Raw genomic sequence first — 14755 nt, 5'->3', positions numbered from 1 at the left:
TTGACTATATCTTATTGTCTATAATCCCTCCTCTGTGCTATCGAATACCAGGTTTTGGGCCCTTACTTCCATCACTGAACAAACTTTATTGAGCAGCATGTGTGGAATTTCATCTTTATTCAATAATTAACAGCTAGGAGGAAACGCTGTTTGCTAGACTATTGCTTTACTTTTCTTCAAAAGGTTACTCTTTATTAGATGAGATGGGAATTAAAAATGGTAACTTACTTTATGTCTTTATAATTGAAGCCCGCTAGATCTTAAAGTAGTTACCAGCTGTTTTATGCATTTAAATGGCTTTTTCTCTAAAAATAGAAAGTAACAATGAAAGAAAATGCTTCGTTTCTATGCAACCCTCTTGGTGACTAGTGTGTGTGACTCTTAATACGACACTCATTGCACCCCCTCAGAATGGTGCCCCTCGGAGTTTGCGTGCTGCCCTGTGGAGGTTTGCTGAGCTGGCTCACCTGGTTCGGCCTCAGAAATGCAGGTAAGTTGTACATTCTGGATGTTGATTTTTGTTGGGGGCCAGCTGCTACTGATCCTTTATGTCTCAGCTCAGATGTCATTTCAGAAATCTCTCTGCCCCCTCCAAATTGCGATTGACCTTGCCCTGTTTGTTTCCGTCATAGCACTAATCCATGTCAGAAAGTGTCACGTACAGTCTGTGTGCTTGTTCATTTTCTATCCCACCCTCCCCCAAGAGACTTACGGGATGTGTGCCCCAGGACAGCAGGGGTCTTACTGTCTTACGCTCTGTTGCAGCCTAAACATCAGTAACAGTGTCTGCACATAGTATTTGCTTAAATGATTCTTGCCAAATTGTTGAAGGTTGAGGTACCAGTTTCATTATTGCTGACTGTAGGAGTTATAGCAAAATATCCATTTGTCTATTACATGAGTTAAAAATATGGTTGTTTCACTATGAATAGTTTTGTCTAGTCAAAACAGTTGTGTCTTAACGGTTTGAGAAACAAAAGCAGGACCACTTTTCATCAGCTCCTTCCTCCTTAACCTGCAATATATGTTGATGCTGATGTCCCATAGACCCTCAGCTCCATCCTGAGTCACTGGGAACGTGGTCTAAACCCTCACTATTAGTATGAACTGAGTTTCAATAAGAATCTTATATGGATCGGGTGTAGTGGCTCATACCTGTAACCCCAGCACTTCAGGAGGCCAAGGCAGGTGAATGGCTTGATCCAGACTAGGCAATATGGTGAAACCCCGCCTCTACAAAAAATACAAAAATTAGCCGGGCATGGTGGTGCGTGCCTGTAGTCACAGCTACTGGAGAGGCTGAAGTGGGAGGATCACTTGAGCCTGGGAGGTGGAGGTCGTGTTGAGCCAAGATCGCATCACTGCACTCCAGCTTGGGCAACAGAGTGAGACCTGTCTCAAAAAAACAAACAAACAAACAAACAAAAAAGCTTATATGGGTGCAGAGGTATAATCACTAAGGAAATTTCTTTTTGTGTAGTCTTTTTTCTTTTACTGTCATTTCAAAAAATGTCTTATATTTCTGAAGTAACACATCCAGGTTCTCCACATAGCAGCCAAAGTGACCTTAAAGAACATAATTGGGTCTTGTCATTCCCTTATTTAAACTCTTGTGCCCGTTTCCCAGTGCTGTTTAGATTGATTCCAGACTGGTAACTGACTCTGTCACCTCAGACACTCTGCATTGACTCATTAGCCTGATCAGTTCTTCAGACAAGTCAGGTTTTTCTTCCTCCTGATGGTTTGTTTGTTTTGTTTATTCCCCTCAGTTCTCAGCAAAACAGTCATTTCCTTAGGGAGGTTTCCCTAGCCTCCCTGTCTTTCCCTGTCCCAGGAGCCTGGTGGTGTGGTCACTGCCCTCTGAGGCCCTGCTTGTTGCCAGGCTCTGCCACTAGAGGGCAGGGCTGCACCACTCCTGGCACCTCACACCTGGCCTGCCCTGTCACTGTGTGTGTTGGGTGAATTCCTGTGATCTGTGACTCACTGCTCTGTGTTCTACACATTCTGCTTTTCTTCTCCCCTCACAATACCATTTATAATTCTCCCTTTTCAGGAAAGCTTTATTTCCATTAAAAATTTTTTGTTTTTAAAATGGTATTTTCTTACACTATTATTTTCTAATTAAAAATGAGTATTTTGGCAGGGCACGGTGGCTCACGCCTGTAATCCCAGCACTTTGGGAGGCCGAGACAGGCGGATCACGAGGTCAGGAGATAGAGACCATCCTGGCTAACATGGTGAAACCCCGTCTCTACCAAAAAGACAAAAAAAAATTAGGCAAGTGTGGTGGCGGGCGCCTGTAGTCCCAGCTACACGGGAGGCTGAAGCAGGAGAATGGTGTGAACCCGGGAGGCGGAGCTTGCAGTGAGCCGAGATCGCGCCACTGCACTCCAGCCTGGGTGACAGAGCGAGACTCCGTCTCAAAAAATAAATAAATAAATAAATAAAAAGTAAAAAAAGAAGAGTATTTTAAGAAGTATTACGATTTACTGCAAATAATTTTTAAACCCAGCCTTTTAGATCCTCTGTGATCATAAGAGAAATGAAGGATGTCTCCCGACACTTGAGCTTCATCCACATTTCATTCTCCCGTTCTTTCAGCTGAGCTTTGCCCATCCCCATTAGGGACCGTTTGGCATATGAAACTGGCTTTTCCCTAACAGGGAATGAATTGCTTCTATTTCTTCTGAAGGAGAGCTGGAGGAATGACTTGCGTTCTTTTGCATACACAGGCCTTACCTGGTGAACCTTCTACCGTGCCTAAGTCGAACAAGCAAGAGACCCGAGGAATCAGTCCAGGAGACCTTGGCTGCAGCTGTTCCCAAAATTATGGCTTCTTTCGGCAATTTTGCAAATGACAATGAAATTAAGGTACGATTATTGCCTCAGATCACAAACATGTGAGTGACGCGGTGAGTGAGTCTGTGGAGGGTTACAGCTTCTGAGCAGGGAGTCGTGTGGGAGTGCTTCTTAGAGTATGTTGTATGTCGTAATTTAGACTACCGTCATTTGTGTTATTTTTGAGGCACCTAAAGACTTCTTTCCACTTCTGATTTCTTACTGTGGGGTGAAGAGTTGAATTGGGAGATGGTTTATAGATGCAAATTCAGAAGGCATATTTCCAGAGCCAGATTGGTTTTCAGTGTACTAGAGTGACTGTTTAACCTAGCTGTGGAAAGATGGCTGTGCCAGGACTGCAGGTAGGAGAAAGCTCACCGATGAGGCCTTGTGGGTCTGAACATCCTGCAGCTCTCAGGGCCTGTTGGCTCCCTGTTGTGTATTCCAACAAACCACCTTCAAACCCACTTTAGTGTTTGTTTATAATGTCCAGAAATAGTGACCCTGTCACATGCTCTACAGATTACAGGATTCCTAGCCTCTTCCTTTGTGGTGGGGCAGTCCTGGGTTTGAGCCCAAGTGGCCCTCTTGAAAGGTGATGATACACAGTGGGTAGAGTGGAATCAGATGGACTCGGATTAGAATTCTGTCCACTTTACTGGTTCTTTTCCTCTAGGCAAACTATGCAACAGCTCTAAGCTATTTCCTTCGTATTCTGAAAAATAAGCCTTAATGGGACCCATATTGGGCAATTCTGAGAGTGAAATAAATGAATATGTGTTAGAGTGTAGCATAGTCGCCCACAGGAAGGGCTTAGATGTTAGCTGCTACTGCTCTTATTAGCTGAATGACTTGGAATAAACTGTTAGCCTCTGTCATGTTTTTTTCTCTGAACTTTGAAGTTTTCTTGTTAATACTAAGGAGATATTCAAACTAGTCATGGGGTTTTGGAATGACGAAGGGAGATCATAAATCTAAAGAATTTACTGTGGTAATTCATCATGCTCAGTAAATGGTAGCTGCTGCTTGCCGTTATTTTTATTACCATCTCTTTGGAGTGGGAGTAGGTCTCCTTTGTGGTCAGAGGCTGTGAGAGCTCCGCAGCGCCAGTCTGCCCGTCCGTACACTGGGCTCTGATGAAGGCAGTTCCCTCTGTGATATCTCTGGCTGTCAGAGCTCAGATGATAGATGGTGTTTTTGTACTCTCAGTTCTCATCATTTTCGTGATTTCGATCACCATTTGAGTATGATGATGCTAACACTTTGTTGAACATAGAGTCCATTAATTACTTCCTTCCTGAACCTTAGGTATTTAAAAAAATCTATTCTGCTACCTCTCTGCTCATTTATGATTATTCAGATTTATTATCAAGAGCCTGGTACAGTGGCTTGTGCCTATAATTGTAGCTACATGGGAAGCTGAGGTAGGAGGATTGCTGGAGGCCAGGAGTTTGAGACCAGCCTGGGTAACATGGTGAGACCCTATCGCTAAAAAATGAAAAAAGTTAGCTGGGCATGATGGCACGTGCCTGTGGTCCTAGCTACTCAGGAGACTGAGGCAGGAGGATTGCTTGAGCCCAGGAGTTGGAGTTCGAGGCTATACTGAGCTGTGATTGTGCCACCACACTCTGGGATGGGTGGCAAAAGAAGATGCCATTTCTTAAAAACAAAACAAAACAAAAAAAGGTATTATCAGTGAAATTCAATAGTACCAACAGGATTATAAACAAAGATAGTTCCCTTCCTACTTTTTCTCTTAATCCTTGTGTCTCAGAGGCAAACATAACTCTTAGTGTTTCTTCCAATATTTACTTCCACATTTCTTTCTTTCTCTTTCTCTCTCTCTCTCTCTCTTTCTTTCTTTCTTTCTTTCTTTCTTTCTTTCTTCCTTTCTTCCTTTCTTCCTTTCTTCCTTTCTCCCCTTTCTCCCCTTTCTCCCCTTTCTCCCCTTTCTCCCCTTTCTCCCCTTTCCTTCCCTTTCCTTCCCTTCCTTCCCTTCCTTCCCTTCCTTCCCTTCCTTCCCTTCTTTCCTTCTTTCCTTTCAATGGAGTTTTGCTCTTCTTGCCCAGGCTGGAGTGCAATGACGTGATCTTGGCTCACCACAACCTCCGCCTCCCGGGTTCAAGCGATTCTCCTGCCTCAACCTCCTGAGTAGCTGGGATTACAGACACGCACCACCACGCTCGGCTAATTTTGTATTTTTAGTAGAGACGGGGTTTCTCCAGATTGGTGAGGCTGGTCTCGAACTCCTGACCTCAGGTTATCCACCCACGTCAGCCTCCCAAAGTGCTGGGATTACAGGCATAAGCCACTGCACCCAGCAACTTCCACATTTCTAAGTAACATGCTTCTACTGCCTTTTTTTTTTTTTTTTCAATTTTAGACATTTTTTACTTTCACACTATAATTCTATCAGAATTCAGTGTGTACATTATTATACCTAAGTAAATAGTCATGGTTGGTTGTGTATTATATTTCTTTGTATTTCTTATTTGATGACAGCTGTGTTTTTTTGCTCTGGGTTGAAACTGTGGAGAGAGGACATGGGGAGGGGAAGGAAGACAGACGAAGTTGGTGACTGTACCTTCCTGGCCATAGCTGGATTCTCAGCACCCTGGGATCTGCTGATCACCTGCTCATAGGCCAAGCCCCTAGTGAAGTTCTAGGTGACCCAGTGCTGGGGATTGGGGGGGTCACCTGCAAGGTCTAGTCATGGAGGTGGGGGCTACAGTGTTGGCTTGTGCTGGGGCCAGCATCCTTAGGAATGCATCTTGGAGGAGGAGGAGACAGCCACCCACTTCTTGACTGGGGCCTTCAGCAGTGCCACCTTCTTGGGCAGACTGGTGCTGGCTTTCATCACCACATTGTGTTCAATCTTCTTCCAGATCCTGACTTCTAGGTTCACCTTTCCTTAGACCCTGGTTCCTTTCAGAGGCTGTCGCTGCTGCCTTGCCCTTTGCTGGCTTGTGCCTTGATTATATGTCTTTTTGTTTTCCTGGAGTTAATCCTCACATCTGTTTTCCTGGAGTGAATCGTTACCTTTGTATCACTTGCTTATTATTCTTTGACCTTTTTGTCTTCTCACACCTTCCAACTTCTTTGTAAAATATGTTTAGTACAATTTTTCATGACAGATAATTTACCAAATCAGTTTTTCCCCAGTACAGTCATCCATCTTGAGTTATCCAGCTCTCTGCCCCAGTCTGGTCAGATTGCTCTTCAGGTCTGTTGTACACTTGTATCCTAGGACTTCTCTTTGCCATCAGCCTGGAATTTCCTTTGCAGTTCTCCTGTTGGATGCCCAGTTCCTAGATGCCATATGTTTATCTTTCTATCCTCTAGTAGCTTTCTGAGAGAAGATGAATGGGAGGTAAATTGTATGAAGTTTTGCATTCATAAAAATGCCATTTTTTCTCACGTACACTTGGCTGGGTATAGTGTTCTGGGGTAGAAATCATTTTCCCTCAGAAATGTGAAGTCTTTGCCCCGTTGTCTTAAAGTCTCCAACATAACCCAATTCCTTAACCCATGAATGTGCTTTTCTCTGGAAGCTTTCCATTTTTGGGGAGGTGAAGTGCTAGGTACTTAGTAGGCCTTTTATTTTTTATTTTTATTTTTTTTTTGAGACGGAGTCTCACTTTGTCACCCAGGCTGGAGTGCAGTGGCGCGATCTCGGCTCACTACAAGCTCTGCCTCCCAGGTTCACGCCATTCTCCTGCCTCAGCCTCCGAGTAGCTGGGACTACAGGCGCACACCACCATGCCCGGCTAATTTTTTTTTTTGTATTTTTAGTAGAGACGGGGTTTCACCGTGTTAGCCAGGATGGTCTCGATCTCCTGACCTTGTAATCCGCCCGCCTCGGCCTCCCAAAGTGCTGGGATTACAGGCGTGAGCCACCGCGCCCGACCAGTAGGCCTTTTAATTTGGAAACTTATATCACTTCAGTTCTGGGAAAATTTTCTTACATTTCTCTGATAAATTCTTGCCTTTTATTTTCTGTGTTCTCTCCTTCTGAAATTAGTTAGTTGGATGTTGGTCCTCCTGGGTTGACTCACATCTTACCTTTTTCTTTTTCTGGTACTTTTTAGATATCCATCTCAAACTCTTCTATTCAGTGTTATGTTTTTAACTTCTTTCTTTTCTTTGTCTCTTGATGGGGTCTTGCTTTGTTGCCCAGGTTGAGGTGCAGTGGTGCAATCATAGCTCACTGCAGCCTCCAACTCCTGGACTCAAGCAGCCGTTCTGCCTCAGCCTCCCAAGTAGTTGGGACTACAGGTATGCACCACCACGTCCAGCTATTTTCTTTACTTTCTTTCTTTTTTTTTTTTTTTTGAGATGGAGTGCCGCTCTGTTGCCCAGGCTGGAGTGCAGTGATACGATTTTGGCTCACTTAAGCCTCTGCCTCCCAGGTTCAAGCAATTCTCCTGCCTCAGCCTCCCAAGTAGCTGGGATTACAGGTGTGCACCACCACGCCCGGCTAATTTTTGTATTTTTAGTAGAGACGGGGTTTCGCCATGTTGGCCAGGCTGTTCTCAAACACCTGACCTCAGGCGATCCACCTGCCTCAGCCTCCCACAGTTCTGGGATTACAGGCGTGAGCCCATCATTAGATCTTTAAATACCAGTATCTGTAAGTCTTTTCCTCTTGAGTCAGCCAGTATCCCTGGAAGGAAATTCCTCATTTTCCTGCTTGGAGACTATAAGCTTGGCTGTGTTTATCCTGCAACCGGGGACTGGAAGGGGACTGACACTGTTGCTGGTCAGGGCGCCCTCTTTTTGTTTTCTGTATGCATCTCACATCTGTCCTCAGTTATGTAAACACCTCTTGAGATTATCCCTCTCAGTCTTTGCTGGAGGTGGGGAAGGGGCTGCTTCCTGGGCTGCCTTGGATTGGAGGGGAGACCTCAGGCGAGTGGGTGGGAATTTGCCCAAGGAGCCATGAGACAAGCCACTGTTTCACCCTGTCCGTCCCTCCACTTTCAGATGTATGTAGTGCCTCCAAAGCCTGAGCGCTTCTTGGAGTTCTGTGGCTTGAATAAGCTTGCTTTTCACTGGTATCCCTCATACCTTCTCCCCCATCCCCAGCAAAGCTTGCATTTGAACTTCTTCCCATGGGCTAACAAATCAGTCAGTTATGTAGCCCTTGTTACTTTTTAGCTTCCGAAGTTTTGTTGACACCCGTAGTCTGCTAGTGTCCCTGTTCTGTTCTTTCTGTCCGTGTACATTTATGCTTTATACAACTTCTTTACATGATTTTTGTGGGGTTTCTGGGTAGCAGAGCTTCACATGTTCAATCCAGCATGTTGGATTAGAAGTCTCCCACCCTCTGGTGTATTCTCATTCTCAGAATTACCTGCCAAACACCGATACTCCCTTGTTTTTCCTTTTCTTGACAGGAAATGTACATACCAGACAGGACAGAAATCATTAGTGTATCCCTTGGTGAATAACCACAAAGTGAACTTACCCTCGTAACCACCACCCAGGTCAAGACAGAGTATTACCAGCGCTCAGAAGCCTCACCCCCATCCCCCTATCACTGCTTCTTCCTTCCTCCCCCAAGGTCATGACTGTCCTGGCTTCTAATGCCAGAGTCTGTTTTTAAATTCTGTGTACATAGACCATATGGTATGTATTCTTTTTGTCTGGTTTCTTTTGCTCGACAGTAATTTCTTAAGAGTCTTCTATATTATCGTGTGTATTAGTAGTTCCTGTAGTTTTAGGAGCTTCATAGCATTCCATTGTAGGTGTATACCGCAGTTTATTCATTGTATTATCACTGGGTTGTTTCTAGTTCTTGGCTATTGCGAGCAATGCTGCTGTGACCACTCTTAGGTGTTTTTTTTGGAGCACATGTGCAGGTTTCCATCATGCACAGCTAGAGGTGGAGTTGTTGGGTGATAGGGTGTGTGCACGTCAGCTGCAGCAGAAACTGCCAAATAACTTTCCTGAGTGCTTGTACCAGCTCACCCGTTGGTTGCTGTGTGTGGGGACTCCAGGAGCTCTGGTCCTCGCTAGCACTTGGAATTGCTGATGCTTTTACTTTTAGCCTTCCTGATGGGTATTTTCTGGAATCACATTATGATTTTAATTTCCGTTCCTTAAAGTACTCTTGGCTCTGAAGTTTAATGATTAATGCATCTCTTCCTTTTTGAAGTACTCTGAAAGGTATGTTGTGCATGTGTTGAAAACTGGAGCTATCTAGTCTAAAATACAGTGTACCTCCTCCCTGTTTGAAGAGTTGTAGCATGGCCTCGGGGCCTCCTGTTAGGTGCCTTGGAGAAGGGATTCTTGGGATTGTAGAGATTAGACCTGAGGAGGCCCCTTGGAGCTCTCAGACTAAATTTTATTCTGTATTATTCCAAACTATTTAAGCTCACCGTGTGCTGACTCATCATAATAATGAGTAGCTCTCATTGTGCTTGTATATTTGGACCAATAGAATGAATTTTTTTTTTTTTTTTGAGACACAGTCTTGCTCTGTCACCTAGGCTGGAGTGCAATGGCACAATCTTGGCTCACTGCAGCCTCTGCCTCCCAGGTTCAAGCGATTCTTGTGCCTCAGCTTCTTGAGTAGCTGGGACTGCAGGTGTGTACCACCATGCCTGGCTAATGTTTGTATTTTTAGTAGAAACGGAGTTTCACCATGTTGGCCAGGTTGGTCTCAAACTCCTGACCTCAAGTGATCTACCCGCTTAAGCCTCCCAAAGTGCTGGGATTACAGGCGTGAGCCGCTGCCCCTGGCCAAAGTAGTTTTTTAAGATGTGAATATCTTTTCTTGAAGCTAAAAAAGTTTGTCAGAGATAATTCTACTTTATTCTCCAGGTGGTTTTTCAGGGAGAAATTGGAGGCAGTAAGCCACGGGGGGAGTCCTGTGGCTTGGTGGGTGGGTGGGGGAGGTGTGGCTGGGGTGGGGAGAAATCCTGTGGTTTGGTGAGTTTGGGGGGAGCTGTGGCTGGGGTGGGGAGAAGTCCTGTGGTTTGGTGGGTTGGGGGGGAGCTGTGGCTGGGGTGGGGAGAAGTCCTATGGCTGGGGTGAGGGGAAGTCCTGTGGCTGGGGTGGGGGGCAGTCCTGTGGCTGGTGTCTCATCATGTGCCTAACAGTGTCCAGAGGTCTCGTGTAAATTCCCTTGGAGTCGATAAGCCTCTGAGAAACAGATGATGCTAACCATGCTGTGGAAGAGAAACTTGTTTATAAATCAGATGTCCGTTACTAGTTTACTGCTTGTTTGCCCAGGCATAGCTCCGACAGAGTCCCTGACTCATAGTGATTGCTCAGTGCGTGCTGAACAATGATTGGAATCAAGTCATGGCTCAGAGCATAGTTTTGAATAATGGGAAATGGATGTTCTTAAGTAACATAGTCACCAAGATAATGTGACTAGATGGGTCACCCCTTTTCAATTTTAGGATATTTTTATCAAGATTTAAATGGTCATCATTAGAATTATAGCAGTTTCTCCTTTGGATTGTTCTAGAGGCCCAGTGAGAAAATATTCCCTAATTGCTCACGAGAACAGTTGTGGGTAGTGTGCTGTCACGTCCAGTTACATTGCAGATGTTTCCAGTTGAAGATGTTCCAGTCCTGAGAACTTTGTGACATTAGCAGGATTTTTACAAGCCATCTCTTAGGGTGGGGCATTACTGTAGTTGGCTGGTACTTTTTTCTCCTTAACTTTGTCATTTGTTGATTTTTTTTTTTTAACTGTCCCCAAATACTGTGGGCAGAGTGTATCTAGAATTGAGGCCTCCACCCCTGCAGAGAGGACATGGATGCTGAGCAGTCCCCTGAGTGAAGATTATAAAGAAGCAAATAGAGTACACGTGTCTGTGAACTGCTCTTGAGTGTCCCAAATTTGGGGTACTTCTGTTCAGCTATAGGAAAAGCCTCAAACTGTTTATACTTTGCAAGAATTGGAAACTTCTAATTCAAGTTAAGTTTTATGGAATGCATGGTAAGCTTCATAGGAGCTTCATCTTTTATCTGCTTGGACTTTTGCTTCTATAGGTTTTGTTAAAGGCCTTCATAGCGAACCTGAAGTCAAGCTCCCCCACCATTCGGCGGACAGCTGCTGGATCAGCAGTGAGCATCTGCCAGCACTCAAGAAGGACACAGTATTTCTATAGCTGGCTACTAAATGTGCTCTTAGGTAAGGTACAGGCGTACAGGTGGAAGGGTCTCCAGCATGTACTCATGATAGACCTTTGAAATAATTAAAATCAGATGATCCCTCAGCTTCCAGACCAGGCTGTTTGGCACTGGTTGACTGAATGTGAACGCGTTGGGGCTACTGTGAGCACACATGGGTCTCTGTGACCCTGCAGATGCAGCCATGCCCAGGGACACCTAGCTGGGCAGTGGGTGTGGGCTGGTGTGAGCCCTGCCTGCCACCCAGGGCCTGGTCCTCCATCTGTGCCGGCCCTGACTACGGTGAGTCTGTGAGGCTTGAGACTGTGCCTCAGGTCCCTGTGGGTTCTCTGTGGGTCAGTTGACAGTTTCTCCTGTTGTTTGGGTAACTGTGGAAATGAACACTGGCAGGTGCTGAAGTGAGCACTGGATGTGTGATATGAAATAACGACCTGACTTTCAAAGGCAGTGAGGCTCACTGGAAAGGACCCTGCCAAGCCAGGGATATGGGTGTGTAGCCACTCCCAGTGGGCCTCATGGTGTACTCGTTCACGGTCATGTTTGTGCCATATTGATCTCTCAGGATCTCTTCTTTTTTAACAAATTAAGCGGGGAATCTCCAAACAGTGAGTTGGATGTTAAGATATCTTGCTGCCGCCCCCACAGGCTTACTGGTACCTGTCGAGGAGGAACACTCCACCCTGCTGATTCTTGGCGTGCTGCTCACCCTGAGGTATTTGGTGCCTTTGCTGCAGCAGCAGGTCAAGGATACAAGCCTGAAAGGCAGCTTCGGAGTGACACGGAAAGAAATGGAGGTCTCTCCTTCTGCAGAGCAGCTTGTCCAGGTAGGAGCACAGGGTTTACTCTAGGCCTGGCATGTGAACAGCTGACTTTCGAAGAACTGATTACTTTGGAAGAGAAGCGGCAGAACCGAGGGTTAGAGGTGTGGACCCTGGAGCTGTGCTGCTCGGTTCCAACCCTAGGTGCTGACCTCTAGCTGCCTTCCCTCTGTATGTCATTGTCACCGTGAGTCAGATGCAGGTGATGCCTCTTCAGGTGCCACTCTGTTTCTAAAACCAGAGGTCACGATATGCGTTCATCCACCCAGTAAATACTGATTGAGCACCCACTGTGTGCTCGGCTCTGGGGTAGGTGCTGGGGGTCCCGTGGTGAGTATTTCCGCTGCAGCCTCTGCCCCGTGGAGCCTGTGGCCTGGTGCACTGGTCGAGGCAGGGTGGTATGCCCCCTCAGGGAGCTGGGGATGTGGTCCTTTGGGGTGTCAGAACAAAATGTTGGAACTTCTCTTTCCAATGCAGAGAAACCCTGCAGTAATTCTGATGTACTGTGATTGGCAGTTGACTTCAGTTCTTTGTAGCATGCTTACTCAGGTTATTTTCACTAACTGTGTAACAATGCAGCCTCATTTTAAGCAATTGGATTTTTTGAACTTTACTTAAAATGTTAGGTTTTTATGGTGCTTAATATGTGCCATTTAGCTAAATTTTGTAGGATACAAAATTGTAAGTGACTTAAAACGATTCTTGCATAGAATCATGAATTGAAGATAATGCTAATAATTTAAGCACTGAGTTAGGTAGTGTTTGTGAAGTGCTTAGAATGCTTCCTGGCACATGTGAAGGCCGTGTAAGTGCTGCTTATTGATAAACAGCTGAGCAAGAGTGAACTCTAAGAAAGTGTTGGGGCTGAGAGTTCTATTCCAACCAGCTGCCCTTTGGTTATTTTACAGAATAAAAGCAGTGTCTCATGGGAGATGACATTTAATTATATTTCCTTCACAAAAACCACTGCTGAATATTTTGTTGAGTAAAAAGGGTGTAGCCATGGTAATAATACATTTAAAATATAGTTTATTTCATCTTTACCTTACCGGGTTTTTTTTTTTTTTTTTTTTTTTTTTTAGCTAGCTTTATATTGAGAATTCCATACATGCAAAAGTATCAAGTCATGACCAGTTATATTTCATTTATGATCCTACTTCTCCCTTTTTTTTTTATTATTTGGAAGCAAACCGCAATCATCCTCTTACTTAATCTGTAAGTATTTCAGTATCTCTATAGATGAGGACTCTTTTTTATTTTAAAACTTAATGATGGTCAGGCCCAGTGGCTCATGCCTGTAGTCCCAGAACTTTGGGAGGCCAAGGCGGGCAGATCGCTTGAGCTTAGGAGTTTGAGACCAGCCTGGGAAACATGGTGAAACCCCATGTCTTTAAAAAAAAAAAATCAGCCAAGTGTGGTGATGCATGCCTGTAGTCCCAGCTACTTGGGAGGCTGAGATGGGAGGATCACATGAGCCTGGAAGGTCGAGGCTGCAGTAAACCATGATTGTACCACTGCACTCCAGCCTGGTTGATGGAGCAAGATTCTGTCTCAAAAAAACAAAACGAAACTCCAAAACAATGTCACGAAACAGTGCCATTGTTAGACCTGAAAATATTAAACATTTCCTACATCAAATACCCATTAACTCATTGTCAATTTTTCTCTCTACTCTTTTGGAATCAGCATATAAATAAAATTGGTTGATAAGGATTGTAAATCTCTTTGATCAACTGGTTCCCCTCCATCCGAATTTTTTTTTCCCCTTAGAGTTCATTTATTGAGAAACCAGATTATTTGTCTTCTAAGTTTTCCTGTGGTCTGATACACTGCTTACATCTCCATTGTGTAAATTAACACCTTTTTCTGTTCTCTGTATTTCCTGTACATCAATAATTGGAGGAAAAACCTTGTCAGATTTAGTGTATATTTTATATCTGAGTTCAGTATTTCTTATATAATATTTTAAGGTGAGTGTACTCTTTTAAAAAGTGTTGAGACTATATGCTCAATTTTTTTTAACAGATGCTTTTGAAAAGGCTGCTTGATCATAAAAGTTTAGAGACCATTGGTCTGTTGGGAGAAGCAAATAATTACAAAACAGTTTAGCAAGGTTAAGGTGCACATGGTAGGGCCTGGAGAGGTTCAGTTATGAGCCGTCACTTATGGGCACGTGGAATCTGACCCGGCACAGAGAGCTGGGAGAAGACAGGAGCTTTATAGCCAGAAAATGTGGTCTTTGCCAAGTCCCGGGAGTGAAAGAGTGAGAGAATGCTCACAGCACATGAGTGTGGGTGCGTAGACAGAGCAACGGTGGGTCCTGAAAAGGCCTCCAGGCTTTCTCATAGATTAGCAAGAGTGTTGGTTATGGAGGTTAGAAGGAGGTCGAAACTGTGTTAAATTGGGATTGCAGTAATCCTGGAAGGACAGGGATAGAGGGTGAAGGGGTAAAAAGGGTATGGATGTGAGACTTAATTGCTGATTTTCTTAATACCTTTCTCCAAAGTAAATAAATGATATGGCACATTTTTGAACTAGCAAACTCTAGATATGATTATCTGTGTAACATATCCTACTCCATCTTCTTTTAACTAATAACTGTTCTTAATTAAATTACCGTGAGATGTTCAATTCAGCAAATGTAGTTTGGCTAACCATATTTAATTAGAATTTAACATAATCCTAGGCCTGGCCAAACTATTAAGCAAGTGTGGGCAAAATATTGATAATTTTAGATATGCAGGAGCTCAGTTTGCTTTCCATGTGTGCTTTTTGAAAAAGAAATAAATTGAAAAATAGAGGAAGCCCTTAAATCCAAGAAACAAAGTCTCTCACGTAGGCATGCAATAAAAGCAATTCTAGGATGATTGTTGTTTGGCGTGTAGTTCGTTAGAAACCATTCTTCTTGAATAAATAGTGTGCTTAAGCAAGTGGGCAGAGGGAAGGCATAT

General features: G+C 44.3%; 1 protein-coding gene across 2 annotated transcripts in view; it reads left to right on the top strand.

Annotated features, from left to right (window-relative positions):
* HTT (huntingtin) overlaps nucleotides 1-14755 on the top strand; it is a 164828-nt gene that overhangs the window by 30125 nt on the left and 119948 nt on the right. For both annotated transcript variants that reach the window (XM_073012553.1, XM_073012554.1), the window contains 4 exons: nucleotides 411-490; nucleotides 2733-2871; nucleotides 10846-10987; nucleotides 11632-11810. In XM_073012553.1, coding sequence (XP_072868654.1) covers nucleotides 411-490; nucleotides 2733-2871; nucleotides 10846-10987; nucleotides 11632-11810 — 540 coding nt within the window. The remainder of the gene's footprint in view (nucleotides 1-410; nucleotides 491-2732; nucleotides 2872-10845; nucleotides 10988-11631; nucleotides 11811-14755) is intronic.

This window comes from Chlorocebus sabaeus, chromosome 27 (genome assembly GCF_047675955.1).
Source record: "Chlorocebus sabaeus isolate Y175 chromosome 27, mChlSab1.0.hap1, whole genome shotgun sequence".
NCBI classification, from domain to species: domain Eukaryota; kingdom Metazoa; phylum Chordata; class Mammalia; order Primates; family Cercopithecidae; genus Chlorocebus; species Chlorocebus sabaeus.
This window is presented reverse-complemented; position numbering and strand designations above follow the sequence as displayed.